A 19,941-nucleotide genomic window follows, 5' to 3' on the forward strand; every position below is an offset into this window, starting at 1 on the left:
CAAATCTTTAAATAATGGCCTGTTTCTTTTGGTGAAGTGCTTTATACTTAAGCAAAAATCCACCACCAAACAGAGCAAAATACACCTTTCTCAGAAGTGAATTATTGGTGTTTCTATACTTGCAATATCATGTATGCTTCACTTACTGGATATTTATATTTTAAGGGGATTTTTATAATTTGTTCCTAAGACTTTTTTGTACCTTTACATTTTTTTCTCGTTTCTAAATGACGATATGCAAATACAGGCAGTCCCCAGACTATGACCGAGTTCCCTTCCTAAGTAAGATTTGTATGTAAATCAGGACAGTTAGGTGGGGTTCATATCTAGCGTCAGTCATGTGTACATCTTAGTATATAGTATACCATTCTATGTATAAAATCTACTAAGGTAACATGTCCAGATACACTAAAACATGCCTAGTATGCCGTATAAGAATGCTTGGGTAAACATTGCAAAAGAGCATCCATTTATTATTATGATCCACTGTATGGGCCTCAAAAGTTTCCTCTATTAGGCGTTATAGGCTGGTTGGTAACAATGGGTTGTATGTGACTCAGAAATTACCTAAATACAGTTTTGGGGAAGAATGAGCTTTAATAATTGATACTGAGTTTTTCTAAATGAGAATACAGTTTTATTTTTCACATTGATCATTGGAGCTGCCTCTATCACACTTGTCTGGACAGGTTTATGTTGGTTGTATCGTGCATACAGTTGCCCCATCTTGGGAACGAAGCCAATTTGGCTGGTGTCTTCTTAAGTTCCTGTACTAATTTTTCCTTACCCTTATACTTAAAAATGTTTAAAATGTGACCTACATACCATTGCAAATGGTTAATTAAATTTGGTTAAAATTTGTGAATATATTACTACCTACATTTTTTTTTTTTTTAACATTACAAGTGTTTTTTCTTTTACAGGTATGCCTTTGATTTCATTTGGGACACTTTTATAAAGTTACTTTGTGCTTGTGATAATCTTTGAAGAACTTGGAAGCAAAATTTCTGCTTAATTCACCAATTGGTTCTGAGGACTATCTGGTAGACTTGAATCACCAACCTTGTGGCTCATAGTCCAGTGCTTATCCTACAATGCTAGGAGTCTAATATTAATGTAGAACTAACAAATACAATGTTGTTGTTGTTGTCAATAGCAACCCTGTACAGGATTTCCAAGGAGTGGCTGGTGAGCTTGAACTGCCAACCTTGCAGTTCAAACCGACCTTGCAGTCCAGCTCATTAACCTGGTGCACCACATCAGGACTCCACAATAAATATGTATTTGTTATACGTATATAACAAATATATAGCAGTCACAATTGTGAGCTACTCAAGCTAATTGTTATTTACCCCAAAATGACTAAGCGTGGCCACTGTGACCACGCCCCACACTTGAGTGTATTCCATGTTTACCACAAGCTCCCACTGAGAACGGGAGTTGTGAGTCAAGCACTGTGACTAGGGACAGGTCCTAGGGCAGATACAGGCAGCAGCCCTGAGTGAATTCCTGAATACAGGTAGTGAGCAGAGACTGTCTGAGACTGTCCCCACACAGGCAGCAGCTCCCCACGGACACATGCACTGAAGCAGGGGCTCAAGCGCCCAGGACCCTTCTGGAAACAAAGGGCAGACAGGGCAGGGGCAGCGAATGACGACACAGGAAACACCACTAGTTTAAAAAAAACAACAAAACCCAACAGTAACAACTCCTTTTGAGAAGCTGAGGGAGCCAGCACATTTGGGCCTTTTCATTCTCTATAATGCGCCTGGTGGCGCAGTGTGTTAAGTGCTTGGGCTGCTAACCACCAGGTTGAGGATTCAAACATACCAGCTGCCCCACTGGAGAAAGATGAGGCCTTGTGCTCCTGTAAAGATGACACGCAATGGGGCGGCTCTACTCTGTCCTGCAGTGTCTAGAACCCACTACACAGATCTTCCCACCAAAGGCGGCACGCAAACATTAACCCTCAGCGAGGCAGCAAAAGCCTCACCTTCATTGCACCCGGCCTCACTGCTCCACTCAGAGCTCCTGACACACTGCAGCCTTGGCCCAAGCCCTGGTCAGCCACATGCGCTGATGTCTGCTCACAGGCTCCTGGCCCGGGCTGACACCCACAGCACTCCTGTGTCCTTCCAGCAGTGACCGCACAGAGGCCTTACCCCTACGCCCGCCAGGGGAAAACAAGCTTCTCGTGTAGCCGGTCACAAGACACACCGGTATCAACTGGGTGGAGGACAGTGTATATACAGTAACACAATGTACAGGGAGGCTAAGTGGACTGACTTGGAAAAATTCCTTAAAATACACAAGAGTGTTGGGTTTTGCTCCTGAAAAAAAATAAATAATAATTTGCCTTCTCTGTAAGCAAAGAGGGCAGTCCTGGCATGGCGCTGTGGGTTAATGTGCTGGACTGCAAGGATGCTTTGAACCACAAGGTCAAGTGGTTCAAGCTCACGAGCCACTCCTTGGAAACCCTATACAGGGTCGCTATGAGTAGGTAGCAACTCAACAGCACTTAACAACAACAATAAGGAAAACAGAAGGAAGCCTGGTGGTGAGGTGGGTAAGTGCTCATCTACTCCCCAAATGGTCAGAGGTCGACCCACCAGCCCTCCACGGCTTCTGTACAGACTGAGTCTCTGAAACCCTGTGTGCAGTTCTCCTCCATCCTCCAGCAGAGCTGGGACTTGGAATGGACTTAACGACAAGGAGGTTTTCCTCAATCTGCAATGTTTTTCTTCTTTCTGATCATTATTTCAAACTCCCCAACCAGAGAGGCTGAGGCCTGACCTTTTACCAAGGCTCAATCGTGGGCGGAGAACATGTGGGGCACAGATGACTTCAGGACACCAAATTACACCACACTGGACTCTTCCCACATCTCCTTTCCAAACCAAGGCAGGCCTCTGCTCATCTTTCAAATCTGACTTTTCCCAGAAGTGAAATGGACCCAACCCCAAACCCACTGATGACCAACGGTGCTAAGCTGGACACAGAGAAGAGGCACAGAAAACTTCTTAAAATTACCAGTCGATTTCTCCATATGAGGGGTGGGTAGCAGGGGTCTGAGCCCAACGTGTCAGCCCTGACCTGGAATGACCACGTAGGCATCATACCCAGAACCCAACACTCCCAAGACAAGGGACACTTCAGGGAGCACAGCAAGGATCACCTCTGAAGCCCCCCTAAGTACCAGCCAGCACCTGACACGGAGCACACCCTCTAGCAAAAAGGCTCTGCTCTCTTGCCCACAAACAGCCTTTCACTGAGGTGAAATCCACACACAACAGACACCATCAAAAGTGTCACTGCCATGGATTTTAGGGTATTCATAAACCGTGTAATGATCCATCGCCACATCCAACTTTAAACATTCTCCTCAAAGAAATCCGGCTTCCATTTCACCAGATCCCAGCAGCGATGAAGCAGCTTTCAGTGTGCACGCTGGTCTGTTCTGGACACTTCATATAAAAGGAATCACACAGAGCATGCGTACCCTTTCGTGTCTGGCTTCTTTTACTTAGCAGGTATTCAAGGCCCATCCACCTTGCACACGAACTTCTTTAGGGTCAAACTCAGCAGAGGTGCCTGGGAAACCCTATGTAGGGGTGCTACGAGTCAGATCTCACTCGGCGGCACTTACAACAACAGCAACATTCCATTTAGGAGCCCTGGTGGCACTGTGGGTGAAGTACTGGGCTGCTGCTACCTGCAAGGTCAGTGGTTCAAATCCACCAGGCAACCCTCAGGAAAAAGATAAGCAGTCTATTTCCGATACGATTTAGTCTCAGGACTGCCGTGTGGGGTCATTATGAGTCAGAAACAACTCGACGGCAGTGGGGTTTTTACTATTTCATTGTATGACTGTGCCACATTGCTTCTCCATCCAGCTCTAGGATGAACACTCAACCTTTTATTCGGAAAATCTGTAAGGATTGCATAATGTTCCCAGTGATCTTATAAAACAGGGTATTTCTTTTAATGTCCTGATTTCAGTACGCATCAAAAGGGCATGGTGATGGTGTGAAGTCAGTTCTTCTGACTCATACCAACCCTGCGTAGGGTTTCCAAGGCTGTAAATCTTTATAGGAGCAGAAAGCCTCACCTTTCTCCAGCAGAACAGCTGGTAGTTTTAAACTTCTGACCCTGAGGTTAGCAGCCTAACTTGTAACCACTACGCTACCAGAGTCCTATCAAAGGGCATACACACTCATTCCTTCAAGAGATGTCAATTACTCATCTATCATCTGTCCAGTACGGGGACCAGCAACTTTCAGTACAAAGCCTGGTTTCCCCAACTGTGTGCTGTGTGACCCCAGGGTAGTTAAACTCTCTAAGTCTCTGTAGACTATTACATGGGGAATTTCATTCTTTATCTGTATTACTGAATTGGGGGCAGGGCAATCAAACACTCAGCGGCTAACCTAAGTCTGTGGTTCAAAGCCCCCATCCGCTCTGCTCTGTAAAGATGACAGTCTTGGAAAGCTATGGGGCAGTTCTCTTATGTCCTCTAGGATCGCTGTGAGTCGGAATGGATGGGACGACAGTGGGGTTACGTGTGTCCTCTAGGATCGCTGTGAGTCGGAATGGACCGGACGGCAGTGGGGTTACTGTAACCCCTGTACAGACGGAGACTTTTAATACGCGAATGGGAGCGAAGCCCTGTAAGTGGTACAGGTGAATCCCCAAGTTCTACTGCAGCCAGACAGCCGACTTTCCCAAAGATGGAGAGCAGGACGACTGGGCCCACAGCGCTGCAGCACTGCTGCTGGGGCGCGAGCCTACAGCCCAACGCTCTCCTCCACAGACCATTCCCGCTGACTGCAGAGACCCACCCCACCTTGGCCTGGCTCATGTGCAGATGAAGAAGTCTGACCTACAAGGAAGGCCCTGGCTTCACCCCTCATTAGCTACATGCAGGAAGGCATCTAGTCTCTGTGCCCGCTTCCTCATCTGCAGCATGCCCATCAAGAGAAATGAAAGCAGTTCAGCAGGTGCCTTGGTGCAGAGAGCACAGCGAAGAAGTCAGGGCATCAGGCCAGCGCTAGTCCCAGCGGGACTATGAGCTTTAGTGGCATGGAGGGATAGAGAGCTGGACTGCATCGCTGCTTTGAACCACAAGGTTGGCAGTTCAAACTCACGCTCCTTGGAAACCCTATACAGGGTCACTATGAGTTGGAACCGAACGGACGGCATATAATAATAACAATGGCTGGGGCAGCCTTCCAAAGACATAAAACTTAGGCTCCAATCATAGTTCAGTTAACCTACTACCTGGGGAGCTTTCGTCAGTTTCTACCTCCTCTCAGGCTCTGTCTCCACAATAAAGATGAACCAGTTACTCACTTAGCACAGTGCCTGCTATTTAGTCAGGCTGCAGATTACAGCTACGACCAGATAACCAAGTACTTCAGTACGAACACGAAGGAGTCATCGTGGCTGCCTTCTTCCCTACTGCACACAGACAATCCAGTAATCCCTGCCCATTCTACCTTCATTGTTGTGAAGTGCTATCGAGTCGGTTCTGGCCCATAGCGATCCTGTATAGGATTTTCAAGGAGCAGCTGGTGAGCTTGAGCTGCCGACCTTCATAAATCACCCTAAATTCATCCACTGCTTGATACTACTTCCACCTGGTCAGTTCTAAGAAGCTTCTTCCTGCCTGGGATCTCTGTTCTCACAATCCATCTGTACAACAGATGCTGGCAAACATTTCTGTCAGGGGCCAAAGGGAACTAGTTTGGGTTTGGTCAATGTCTTTGAAAGCAGACATAGCAAAGACACCACTGAAGCAGGAGTGGGCAGGGCTATGTGTTAGAATCCATGACAGTGGTGGGGGGTTAGCTTCCCTAACACTTTATTCATGGAGTTTGGAACTGGAATTCTGTGTAATTTTCATTTGTCCTGAAAGAACCTGCTTGTGATCCCATCCCCCTACCTTCAAAAAGTAGAACCATTCTTAGCTTGTGGGCCCTACAAAAACAGGAAGTAAACCTGATTTGTTTGGGTTGCTGGCCAGAGCTTGCCTAATTGCTCTACAGAGCCCAGTAGGAACCCTCTGAAACAATTCAACCCTGCAAAGGCTTTCTACCTGGAGCCTTCAAAAAAACGTGTGGGAAATTTCAGTATCTTTAATTCCACTTATCCATGAACTGTTCAGAATCCCCTCTTACCCAACAAAGTTCAAATGCTTTATTTACTTCACCTAATATGCCCTGGTGCCTGTCTAGGCCTCTCTTCCCAGTTTGTTGGACTTTTTAAACTGAGCACCACAAAACCCAGTGCCTTCTAGTCTTCTGACCCCAGGTCCTTTGCACCTGCTGAATCCCCAGTCTGGAATGTTCTTTTTCTTGCCCTGCTTCCTTGTAGGTCCCTCAATGCCCAAATCAAGTCACCTCTAGAGAGCCATCCTTTAAACCCATCATCGATCCCTGCACGTGATCCTGTATCAACTGCTTCCCTTCACCTGTATCACGGGTACCAGCACCTACTTGCTTCTGGGTTTGGTGGCCCTGTAGGACAAGCACTCGACCCCAAGGTTTGTTTGAACCTCACCAGCCGCTTCTTGGAAACCGTGTACAAGGTCGCTATGGGTCAGCACCGACTCTACAGCACTCAACAAGAGTGTATACGAAGGTGCCCTGGTAGTTAGGCTGGTAGGTAGAGGTTACGCGATGGGCTGCTAACCGCAAGGTCAGCAATTCGAATCTAAAGCTTTGTCTTCCTAATCCCATCAGATTTACAGTTTTGGAAACGCGATTCAGGGCGCTAGGATTAAGAACGGGATCCGCGGCGCACCACCATCACCGTACGGCTACGCTCACACCCAGCAGCCGCTCCTCGGACTCCCCACGCCGGCTCTCCGCTCGAGCGCGCGGGGACGGACGCTCACCTGGTCGGCGCCGAAGGGCGTGATGTTGGCCTTGACGGTGCCCACGCCCAGGCCCACGACCACCAGCCCCGCGAAGGTGGCGGGCGCGCAGTAACGCGTGGGGCCGTCGGGGCAGGCGGCGCTGCCATTGGGGAAGGGCTCCGAGCAGTTCTGCAGGAGCGTTGGGCGCAGGTACCCGCAGAGCACAGTGCGAGTGGTGTTCGCAGCCACCAGCGGGAAGGCCAGCATGCCGAGCAGGTAGAGCGCCAGACTGAGCACGATGGCTCCCGCCTTGCCGAGCAGCGCGTCGGCCAGCCAGCCGCCGAACGGCGACACTAGGTAGGTGACGCCCATGAAGAGCAGCAGCGCCTGGCTGGCCTGCGCGCCCTCCCAGTTGAACGGCGCGCCGTTCAGGAACAGCACCAGGTCGGCCGTGACGCCGTAGAAGGCGGCGCGCTCCAGCAATTCCGTCAGCAGCACGGCGCCACACGCCATGCGCCGGCCCGCGAACGCCGACGCCGTCCGCCGCGCGCCCAGGAGCGGCGTCCGCTCGCCCGGGCCCGCCATGCTCGCCGTCGCCGGCCGGGCCTGCGCCAGCACCAGAGCCACCGCCCTTCTCGCGAGATCTCGAGGGTGCTTCCTCCCATTGGCCGGACTGAGCATCGTTCGGCCTGCCGGGAGACTTCCGGTTCCGCCCCCGGAAGCCTGGAGAAGTTTGGCTGCTTGCTGTAGGCTTTAGTTTCTCGGTGTTGTTGTTAAGCGCTGTCGAGTCGATTTCGACCCATAGCGAAGCTGTACAGGGTTTCCGAGGCTGTAAATCTTTACGGGAGCAGAGCACCTCATCTTTCTACCGCAGAACCGCTGGTAGTTTCGAACTGCTGACCTTGAGGTTCGCAGCTGGATTCGTAACCACTACGCTACCAGAGCAGACTCTGACACCCGATATTAGGAGACTTTCTGTCCCCGGAGCCTGCATATTAGTGTTCACACTTGGAAGAATTTGGTATGACAGCGTTAGCAATTGAACACCTTTATTGCTGTTGATTAAAAGCGAAGGTGGAGACCTGAAGACCAGAACGTCACCGGGACCGCCTCCTTCTTGTTCAAAGTAGGGCATTTCTAGATCTCTCTATATATGCTAATTAATATTGGAGTCCTGGTGTGGTGCTGTGGGCTAATATGTCAGACTGCGAAGTCGTTTGAATTTTAAGGTCGGTGGTTCAAGCTCACCAGCTGCTCCTTGGAAACCGTAAAAAAAACAACAGGGTCGTTATGGGTCAGAATTTACTCGACGGCACTTAACAATAACAACATTTATACTAATATTGGGCTTAGGGATCTTGAGAAAAGGGAGATCCCGTTTCCAAAAACTACCGCAGCTTTAGGATGGAACCTGCAGCAGGGGCATCTGGGATTCTTAGCATCACTTATTCAGGGATGTCTAGGAGATTACCCAGAGTGCACTGCGCCTTCATGCTTGTGTCTTTGGCATTCAGCTATGGGAATCTGGTTTTCTGTAAAACTGGTTTTGGTGGCAGGATATCTTTGTTCAACAACAGGATGGAGTGAATGCTGCACTGTTCTTGTCCCAGACATTAACCAGAACATGGCCTAGGGATTTCACATATGAAAAATGGTTTTCATAGAGCCTCTTTACTGACTCATTTCCAGCCAGTGTGTGTTCAGCTAAAACTCCCCCAGTCTTGAGGACCTGCCTGCTCTCCAGGTTACTATACCAGGACTAACCCCCCCTCACAAAGAAATTCTGGTGGTGTAGTGGCTACCAGTCATCCTGATAACCTCAGGGTCAGCAGTTTGAAACTACCAGTTGTTCTGCGGGGAAAAGATGAGACTATTTGCTCCAGTAAAGATTTGTTGTTGTCCTCCGGTGCCATCGAGTCGGTACCGGTTCATAGCGACCCTATGCACAACAGAACAAAACACTGCTCGATCCTGGGCCAACCTCACTATTGTTGCCACGCTTGAGCCCATTGATGCTGTCACTTGCCAATACATCTCGCTGGGGTCTTCCTCTTTCTCTGACCCTCCACCTTACTAAACATAATATCCTTGTCCAGCGACCGGGCTCTCTTGACAGTATGTATGAAATAAGAGAGACCAAATTTGACCATCCTGGCCTCCAAGGAACACTCTGGCTGCGCTTCTTCCAATACAGATCTGTTAGTTCTTTTGGCAATCCATGGCACTTTCAGTATTCTCCTCCAACACCATAATTCAAAAGCATCAATTCTTTTACGGTCTTCCTTATTCACTGTACAGCTTTCGCATGCGTATGAGGTTATTGAAAATACCATGGCTTGGGTCAGGTGTACCTTAGTCCTCAAGCTAACATCTTTGCTCTTCAACACTTTAAAAAGGTCTTGTGCAGCACATTTGCCTAATGCAACACATTGTTTGATTTCTTGACTGCTGCTTCCATGAGTGTTGATAGTTGATCCAAGAAGAATGAAGTCCTTGACAACGTCAGTCTTTTCTCCATTGATAAGAATGTTTATTGGTCCAGTGGTGAGGATTTTTGTTTTCTTTACATTGAGATGCAAACCATACTGAAGACTGCTCTTTGATCTTCATCAGTAAATGTTTTAAGTCTTCTTCACTTTCAGCAAGCAAGATTGTATCATCTACACATTGCAGGTTGTTAATGAGTCTTTCTCCAATCCTGATGCCATGTTTTTCTTCACATATAAGCCACCTTCTCGGATTATTTGCTCAGCATACAGGTTGAATAAGTATGGTGAAAGAATACAACCTTGTCGCACACCTTTCTTAATTTTAAGCAATTCAGTGTTCCCATGTTCTGTTCGAACAACTGCTTCTTGGTCCATGTACAGATAGATTCCTCATGAGCACAATTAAGTGTTCCAGAATACTCATGCTTTGCAATGTTGTCCAAACTTGTCATGCATAGTCAATAAAGCACAGGTAAACATCTTTCTGATATTCCCTGCTTTCAGCCAAGATCCATCAGACATCAGCAATGATATCCTTCGTTCCACGTCATCTTCTGAATCCAGCTTGAACCTCTGGAAGTTCTCTGTCAATGTATGCTTGCAGCCGTCTCTGTATTACCGTCAGTAAAACTTTACTCGCATGGGATACCAAAGAGAATGTCCAATGATTTCTGCATTCTGTTGGGTCACCTCTCTTTGTAATGGGCACAAATACGGATCTCTTCCAATCAGTCGGCCAGATAGCTGCCTTCCAGATTTCTTGGTCTAGATGAGTGAGTACCTCGGAAACCCTATAGAGGGAGCTATTGGTAGCACTGCCCTAACCCAAACGGAGTTGATTTAGTTCCTGAGTCTCAAGGGAGGACCCTGCAAATGAAGAAGTTTATACATTGACTGGGATGACTTTGTGGTTCTAGAAGGAGGACAGGACAAGAAGAATAGGATGCGCTTCAACCCACCCAGATAATTATCTCAAGAATTAAGCAGAGACCCTAAAGGTAGAAAGTTTGAGAAGGATCATTGCCTGATTGTCCTGTTCCCCGCTCCCCTGCCCCACCAAATGTAATTTATCCTAACCCTGTATAATGTGCCTGGGTTAATGCACCAGACTTCAAAGCCGTTTGTACTGCAAGATTGGCAGTTCAAGCTCACCAGCTGCTCCTTGGAAACCCTATACACGGTCGCTATGGGTTGGAATCGACTCGATGGCACTTAACAACTTCATAATGGACAGGATGGTTTTGAGTAGCTATTCTCACCATCCTCCAGACTGCTGGCTTTCTGCTAATAAAGCTTGGCTTGGCTCTCTCCCCATCTCTGTGATTGACCACAGTGACAGATGGCAAACCCTCATTTCGATTTGGCAACACTACGGGTCAGAACACGAAGTCCTGGGTGTGGTGCTGCAGAAAGCTTAGCAGCCACCCCTCTAAGCAACCTGTACGGGTCGCTATGAGTTAGAACCGATTCCATAGTACTAACAACAACCCCCTTACATGGCACTTCTTATGACGCTGTAGGGTCTGCACTGGATTGCGAACTATAAGGTAGGCATTTCAAACCCACCAACTGCTCAGAAACCCTGTACTGCTATGAATCGGAACATGCCCACACTTAACAACAAGACCAAGCCGTTAACCAGGAAGGGGCTTGCTGTAAAGTCATCCGCTAACTCTGTTTTGAATGTACACCTTGTTAGGTGGTGTCGAATTGGTTCCAACTCATAGTTGTTGTTGTTAAGTCCAGTGGAGTTGGTTCTGACCCATAGCGACCCTGTACAGGGTTTCCGAGACTGTAAATCTTTATAGGAGCAGAAAGCCTCACCTTTCTCCTGCGGAACAGCTGGTAGTTTCAAACTGCTGACCTTAAGGTTCGCAGCCCAATTTGTAACCACTACGCTATCAGAGCTCTGGTAGCGTAGTGGTTACGAATCGGGCTGCGAACCTTAAGGTCAGCGGTTCGAAACTACCAGCCGCTCCGCGGGAGAAAGATGAGGCTTTCTGCTCCCGTAAAGATTTACACCCTCGGAAACCCTGTACAGGGTCATTATGGGTCGGAACAGACTCGATGGCACTTAACAACAACAACAACAACGCTATCAGAGCTCCTTCCAACTCATAGTAACCCTATGGAAATGGGCTGATGCCTACTACAGTATGAGTTAGATGAGTATTTAATAACTCTTTAAGCAGAGGGTGATTGTTTGCCAGAACTGGAACGTCCTCACCCTGTCCATTAATGCAAATCATTTTTCAGTTCTCCTCGTAAATATGGTCTGTGATGCTGTAGGATAAGCACCAGACTGAATTGTCAGTTTGAACCACAAGGTCAGTGATTCAAGGTAAGCACCTGCTACTCAGGAACCCCATACAGGGTCGCTCTATGTCGGAACCGACACCCTGGTGTGTTTTCCCTATACTGCCCGTTATCAGAACAATTCATTTTGTGAGACTGAAGATCGATATCTGTGCCCTTTTTCCCCTGCCCCCAGCCCCTGCCCAGGTCTGAAAGCTGGGAGGACTGGGTCTTGGTGGTGGTCCACTCCACGCATTCTTCTCTGCAGTGTGCCTTGAAGAGACTGCAGTTTCATACAGACGGCAGGTCCGTGGCGACCCTGCACAGAGCAAGTCTATTGGCACCATTTTCCCCACAGCATGTCTTCACTCACCATCTTCATGGCCCACTTTGGACCTTTCCACGGTATTTCAAACTCCACAGACAACAGTATCAACATTACTTTTTCGTGCACTGGGAATCCACACAATTCGTGGGAGCCCTTTACTGTTGTATGGGCTTTATTGAGGTGACTGGGAACCAAACCCACAGTATCTCCAAGGTCTGTCTATACAATAATCTGAGAATCTAGCATAGCACCTGCCAATGATAACTGTGTATGGAATTAACCAAAGGAGTGAGCATTTGTTGAATTCCATATATTGGTCAGAAGAATATCTTACATTCATTGTTTTCTGTGGGGGACACCTGTGATGTAGATCATGTATTAATATCCCAACTTCATGAATGGAAAAAGCAAATTCTACAATATTTGTGACCAGAGTCACAGAATTAGCAACAGAACTCAGGCTTCAATACAATTCTAGTCCCTGATGAATTGCTGGTCTGGTACTTCAGCCACACTCCAGGTGTAAGATGAAACAGAACCTTCGTGTTGTTATTCTAACATCACTATAGCAGGACTAAGGTTGTGGTTGTTAAGTGCCATCGAGTCACATTTGACTCATAGCATGGATAGAATTTCTGAAGAGCAGCTGGTGGGTTTGAACTGCCTGCCAACCTTGTAGTTCAAACCGACCTTGAGATCCAGTGCTTATCCCACAGCGCCACACCAAGACTCCAGGACTAACAAACGCAGACAAACTCCAGAATAAAATTAGCAGGAAGCATGGCATGAAAGCAAAGCCATTTAACTTGAATCATTGGTGATAACTTGGTGTCCAAACTCTGCCCAGTGTAACATTTGGAAATAAAACCCAAAACTCAAACCCAGTGTCACCAAGTCAGTTCTGACACCTAATAGCCCTAGAGAACAGAGGAGAATGGCCCCCTAGGCTGTAAACCTTTCTGGAAGCAGACTGCCCCATCTTACTCCCAAGCAGAGGGCGATGGATTTGAACTGCCAACCCTTCAGTAGCTGAGTGCTTAACCCGCGCCACCACAAGTGCTTCCTTTGGAAAGAAAGCTAAGTAAAAACTACCAGAGGAGGTGTTTGTGGCCGTGGAAGGAGAGGGACCGAGTCGTGACTCCTAACTCCCATGACGGCTGCTGCACTCTGTGTTCTTGGGTAACTTGAGGCTGAAAAAGAAATCTAGCGTGCAGAAATCTGTTGCTGCTGTGCGATGTTTTCAGAAAAACAAGACCATTTACCATGTGATCCCGTGTTTATGATATGTCCCCAATAGGCAAATATACAGAATCAGAAACATTCATGGTTGTCTAGGGTTGGTGGGAGGAGTCTTGGGTGCTGTACTGATTGCTCATAGGACTATTAACTGAAAGCTGGGAGGGTAGTACCACCCAGAGGTGTACCTCACAAGTAAGACCTGGCAGTCTGCTTCTGAAAGGTCCCAGCTGTGAAAGCCCTCTGGAGGAGCTGTGCCCTGCACATGCAGAAGTCATTTCAACAGCAACACCAGCAGTGACAACCTGGGGCTCGTGGGTAGGGAGCGTGGAGAGTAACTGCTTTCATGGGTTTCTTCATAGGGTGATAAAAATGTTCTGACGTAGATTGTGCAACTCTACAAATATGCTGAAAACCACTAGTTGTACGCTTTAGCTGGGTGGAACCTGTGGTGTGGGAATTATACCTCAGTAAAGAGCCAGCACTGAGAAAGGAGGAGATTTCAGGCCTAGGTTCGGACGCCTGTTGCTCTTGAACAAAAGTGGAAACGCTGGCCCCACAGGCCCCATCTCGAAGTAGCCTTTCTGTAGTCTCCTTTAAGTCGGCACAGCTGGACTTGTGACCCACTTTGACCAATGGAAGGTGGCAGCAGTGGCCCTGGGAGCTTTTACTTTGGTGTGCCTGAGAGTCCTGAGCCCCTGTCATCCCAGCATCCCGACCACACACGTAACAAAAGAGCAACGGCTTCTGCGCCTCAACTTTGAACGCAGAATTGTCACCAGAAGAGAAGTTATTTGGCTTTAATTGCCATTGTATTTTAAGACACTAAGATCTGGAGTCCTGGTGTGGTGCTGTGGGCTAATGCGCTGGACTGCAAAGTCGGTTTGAACCTTAAGGTCAGCTGTTCAAACTCACCAGCTGCTCCTTGGAAACCCTGTACAGGGTCACTATGGGTCGGAACCGACTCGACAGCAGTAACAACAAGATCTGGGGTACCCTGTCTTGCAGGAACAGATGATGGAAGGCATGTGCACCCGCCCTGGCCACAGTCAGCTGACTCTGTAGCGGGGTACACACGTTCTAGCTCACCTACGCCTTCACTTCTCCCCGTTGTCCATCCCCATGTCTTCTGTGTCTCCCTATTGTAGGGAAATGATCCCGTATTCCTGAGCTGCCCAGCAATGTGTAGCTGTTGCCGTGTAAGTCAGTTAGAACTAAGTGAGATGAAGAGCCCATTCCTCCCTGGCAGTAGTCACATGAGAGTACGCTTGCACTGTGGGGTTTGTAGTCGGTGTCATGGAACAAATGTTTATGAATGTTCAACAGTCAGTCAATGTGCTATGTGACCTGTCACCCAAATCACAATAAAAGTTCAACATTTTTTTTAAAGTTCAGAATAATGCTCAGGAAGGAGAGGGACTGTGTGCTGATGACCAGGGGGCAGGCTTGCAGGTTGGTTGATGATGCATGCAGAGGATTGTAACCATGCCAATGAAACAATATACGATAGGATGAATGTAAAGCTCATGTTCTCCCTTGTAAACTATCACATAATTCACAATAAAAACTTAAAAAAAAAGAATGATACTCAGTAGCTCTACATGGACAGTGGCCACCATGTTGGCCAGTGCGTCATCGATCCTCTGCATCAGGGCAGAACATTATCAGCCGCACCTGCTCTATGTAAATGGGTAAAGAGCATGACGGATTAGACACTTCTTGCAAACAGAATCCTGACTTCACTCAGCTGTTTGTTGTCTGTATGTTGTCTTCATCCCACTCCTGGATTCCCTCACTACCCAGGTAATTCAAGAGAAACTGAATTCGTCAGAGTGTCTGCCTCTGACCCCTCAAAACCAACGCTGCTATCATATCTCTTCTAAGTGATTTATCCACAAACCCAGGTTAAAGCCGTTCAGCCCATGATACCCCACGCTGCCCTCAGTCACTGACCCAGAGCTGGCCAAGTCAGACTAAGGAGAAGGTTGTGTGTTCCATGGATGAAAGTGAGATTTGTGGTTGTGAGGGGCCGTCAAGTCACCTCAGGCTCATAATGCCGCTGTGCAAAACAGACGGGAACACCGCCAGTCCAGTGCCTTTCTCTCGGTGGGTGCCATGTGCAAGCCCACTGTTGTGGCCACTCAGTCCATCTCCTGGGGGGTCTTTTTCCTTTTCACTGACCCCCCACTTTACCAAGCATAGCGTCTTTCTCCAGGAGCTGGTCCCTGTAGCATGTCCAAAGTATGTGCGTTGAAGTCTCAGTACTTCTTGCTTCTAAGGAACATTCTGGAAGTGCAGTGACAGGATAAGCAATGGATTGCAAATCACAAAGTTAGTGGTACGAACCCACCAGCCGCTCTGTAGGAGAAAGATGAGACTTCCTACTCCCACAATGATTTTAAAAACCTCGGCAACCCTATACAAGGTGGCAATGAGTTGGAATGAAGCTGGTGACAAACAAGGAGAAAAAAAAGGCACATTCTGGCTGTACTGATCCACTCTTCCATACTGGACATGAATGAGGAAGCCTGTAGCCCTGCTAATCGCTAGCAGCTAGTTTCTATGAGAGCCACCAGTTTAGGATGAAGGCCACTCTGTGGGTGTCATGGAGGAGAGTCAGGGAGAAGATAAGCATCAAAGATAATAATGGTTGTTAAGAGCTATCGAGTCAGTTCCAAGTCATAGTGACCCTCTATAGGGTTTCGGAGGGGCGGCTGGTGGGTTCAAACCACCAACCCTGAGGTTCACACTGACCTGCGGGTCGAGTGCTCAGCCCGCAGCACCTCAGCAGGGTGGGTACATGATGCTACTACATGGAGCTTTACTCCATTCCCCTTAACTGTTCTATGCAAATGATACTTTTTCTTCTTCTTTTTTACAAGCTTGGGGAAAACCCTGCAATGAGCAAGTCTGTCGCTGCCATATCCCCACCAGCATGTGTTCACTTTATGTCCGTGTCCTGTTTGGGGCATTTTCACGCTGTTTCAGACTTTCCATCGTGTTATAACGTACACTGGAGATGACAGTTAGTGTAACCCTACTAGGAAACCCACTTTATTTGTTTCACTGCAGTGGTCTGGAACTGACCCCGCGACATCGTCGAGGTCTGCCGGAACGTGGGCTGTTGCCACTTTGCTGACTGCACTGGCAATACGTCCCTGTTCTTGGAATTCATGCAGTTCAAATAGTCCAATGAATTCACGGCCTCCCTCATACAGCAGCTGAGCAGGGACTAGGTCCCACTGGCTGACAAGGTGTGTTCTTGTAGGTAAGCTGTGTTCAGGCAAAGACAGCTGCACACAGACTGAACATGGACATGCTCAGTTCTCTCAGAAACAGTCTGCCGTCCTCAGCGCTGCAGCCCATCCTGCGTCCACACAGAGCTCAAAGCAGATGCTGTGTGAGTGGCCAGGCGCGGGAACCATCAGAACCGGGCCATTGCCGGGGTGTTGTGGGTTGAACTGTGTTTCGCTGTGATAGTTAAGGTTTTCTGTCAACTTGTTTGGGCCAGGATTCTCTGTGGTTTGGTTGTTCAGGTGTAGTCACCCCCCATGCTGAGATCTAATACAGTGACCCAACTGTGTGAAAAAAAGGAAGACCACCCCCCACCCCCTCAAACCAGATGGATTGACACAGTGGCCACAGCATCGGACTCAAGCGTACTATCAAGGATTGGGAGGATGGTGTAGGACCGGGCAGTATTACATTCTGTTGTGCATTATGTCGTTATGAGTCAGAACCGACTCAATAGCACCTAACAACAACAACAACAGCATCTATGATGAGCTCTGCTGTGAGCAGCCAATAAATTGAAAGGAAGTTTCCTCAGAAGTCTGGTCTGCTCCCAGTGTGGTGGACAATCAGGACAAATTGCTTGCTTTCTGCTGGGTCTGGATCCTACATCTGGCTCATCATCCGACCGACCTCTGGTTCTTTGGACTTGAGCCCATGGCCTGCTTCATTGCCTGAAGAGTCTAGGAGTTGTCAGCTGCCTGCCCGACTTACCTGCCTGCCATCTTATCTGCTGGTCTTGGCTTATCTGACTCATGGATGGGGGACTTGGCCTCCTCTATACCCATGTCAGCCATTTCCTCGGCAGAAACTAGTCTTTATATAAACATACACACACACACACGTATTTATACATGTGCTTCACTGGTTTTGCTTCTCTAGAGAACCCAGTCTAAGTCAACCCCCAAAAGATATGTGAGCTCCTCATTTGTGCCTGTCTGGGGAAGTAGCCTCATTCTGTGCAGATGCCGTCAGTTCAGCCACACCTAACAAGGGTGGGTCTTAGCTCTCATCCCTTCTGAGTGCAGTTGTGTAAAAGGGAGGGCCCAGGGAGGAGGTGGCACTGAAGATGTCTTCCCTGCAGACATGCAGACTGAGGACAGAGGTGTGGAGCACTTCCTGTCTCCGGTCCTCAGAAGGGATCACACTGCCAAGTTCCCAATGTGGACCTCTGGCGTCCATAATCATGAGATCTTACCTCAAAACCACCCACTTGATGGTGTCTTTCTACGGCAGCCCTGGGGCCCCAAGAGCATGAGCCATTGACTGTCTCTGTCTTTTGTGTGATGTTTCTGCTTCGTGTTCCACATCTGTGTTGTTCTTCCCAGGCTGCTCCTCTGGACTCACAGTTTCTACTTCCTCAAAACTTGGCTTCACTTGAGCCCTGACGGCTTTTCTGGCCTATCGAGACATCACTCACTGACTCACTTACCCAGTCATCGCATGACGGTTGGCCTCCTGCTCCACACAGCCTGGGAGTCAGCATTCCTGGAAATGCTTCCGCTGTTGCAGGTCCCCTGTGCCCTCCAGAGGGCTTGTGACAGGCCCAGCTCAGCTCTGTACATCAGACCACAGAGAAGTCACTAGCCTGCCTATCGTCACAGCCAGCAAATAGCGCTGGTGTCATGAAGTGCATTTCAGGGAGTCTCTTGCAGTAGTCATTGTTGTGAGGACCTGCTGAGGGCTCCACCTCACGGTGACCTACCTGCTATGTTTGCACCCATTGTATCAGCCACTGTGTCAACCCATCTCATTGGGGGTGTCTTCCTCTTTTCCACTGACCCTCCACTTTACCAAGCACAATGTCCCTTCTCCTGGGACAAAGGCTCACCATGGTCGCTTTAAGGAGCATTCTGGCTGTGACCAACCTAGATGAGAGCAGACAATTTAAGAAGCGAAATGCACAGAAAGAGAAACAGCCAATAGAATGGCATGGGAGCGAGTACTCTGAAGCAGAAGTGGAAGCCTCCCAAAGCTGCCGTCTGTGTGAATTACCGCTGCGCTCACAACCACTTGTGTTTAATTTTAAAGAGGATGTGAGAAGGTGTCAGCTGGAAAAGGGTTCTGATTTAACTTTTGTTTTCTTTCCCCCAAGCACTCATCTAATCTGACCCTTGTGAATTATAACCTCTACTTCAGAGGATCTTCCCCTTCTCTGGGTTTGAAAACCCACAAAACATCTGCAGAAGTAGGGCGCTCACCAGGAGATGTGGGAGTTGGCAGTGGCGGGGAGAGGGGAAAGAGTTAAGTGAAAAAAAATGAACTTGAGGCTCCTTCTATTTGACCAAGTACAAGATGTTTACAAATAGTGCACCCCACATAGGCTGTTATTCATCATTCCTTTTGACATTTCTTGTAAATATCCTAACCTATGTTGTCATGGGGAGGAGGTGGTCAGAAACGATCCCATGTGGGGTTCTTAGGGCCCAACGACAAGAACAGCCATAAAATCATTCAGTCGGTGCTGGTGATGGTGTTCCCAGTCCATGGGGAAAAAGGATGGAGGATTCTGTCAGCTGTGTTGGAATAAGTGACGAAACTCGCCTTCTCACTCTGCACCAACATAAATTTCCCATGGATTAAATATTAAAGTCGACATATCAAAACTATAAAAGCATTAGGGGACACACTGGGAAAGAGCAAATCCCAGGGAGGGGAATGTCTTTCTAAGCCTAATGCTAACAGCGGGAAACAAAGCAGTCAATAACTGAGCATAAAAGCAAACAAAACAAAACAAAAAATTGCAAGGCACATGAAAAAAACAATGCCCAGGTTTCACAAAGAGTGCTTTTGAATCTCATGAAAAGATAACCATCTGGTCAATAAAATTAGCAAAGCAAACGGCCAAGCATTGAAGGGGGTCCACACACAGCACACCCACTTCCCGGAAGTTCGTTCTGGATTACAGTGACACTGTGGGACAGAGTAGAACAGTCCCATAAGGCTTCCAAGGCTGTCATCTTTACAGGCCTCAGCTTTCTACTTTGCAGCGGCTGGTGGGTTTGAACCGCTGACCTTTTGGTTATCAGTCACATTCTAACCACAGAGCGACCAGAGCTCCTTGCTGGAGAGGCTAGCTGTTGTTTACCCCGTCTCAGCAAACAAACTGAATATCAAGTGTTCTTTTGAATCTCATGAACAGACAAACTACCTGGTCAATGAAATTGATAAAGTAAACAGCCGGGCGCGTGTCCTCTTTGTCTTCCTCGAGGGACCAGTGCTGCCTATCTGTGGTTTACAAAGAGGTCAGTGGTGATGTGTCTGTTCATGTCCTGTGCTAGTTTTTAATTGGATTGTTGGTCTTGTATTTGTTGTTGTTAGGTGCCATCAAGTTGGTAGCGACCTTATGCACAGCAGAACAAAACACTGCCCAATCCTGGGCCATCCTCACTACTGTTGCCACACTTAAGTCCATCAATACTGCCACTTTGCCAATCCATCTCTTT

At 48.0% G+C, this 19,941-nt stretch overlaps 1 protein-coding gene across 1 annotated transcript in view; it reads right to left on the bottom strand.

Moving 5' to 3' along the window:
* SLC15A4 (solute carrier family 15 (oligopeptide transporter), member 4) overlaps positions 1 to 7,441 on the bottom strand; it is a 35,488-nt gene extending 28,047 nt beyond the window's left edge. The window contains exon 1 of the mRNA XM_006874077.1: positions 6,896 to 7,441. Within this exon, the coding sequence (XP_006874139.1) occupies positions 6,896 to 7,441 (546 nt within the window). The remainder of the gene's footprint in view (positions 1 to 6,895) is intronic.
* Between the last annotated feature and the right edge of the window lie 12,500 nt (positions 7,442 to 19,941).

Source organism: Chrysochloris asiatica, unplaced genomic scaffold, assembly GCF_000296735.1.
Source record: "Chrysochloris asiatica unplaced genomic scaffold, ChrAsi1.0 scaffold00261, whole genome shotgun sequence".
Lineage (NCBI taxonomy): Eukaryota > Metazoa > Chordata > Mammalia > Afrosoricida > Chrysochloridae > Chrysochloris > Chrysochloris asiatica.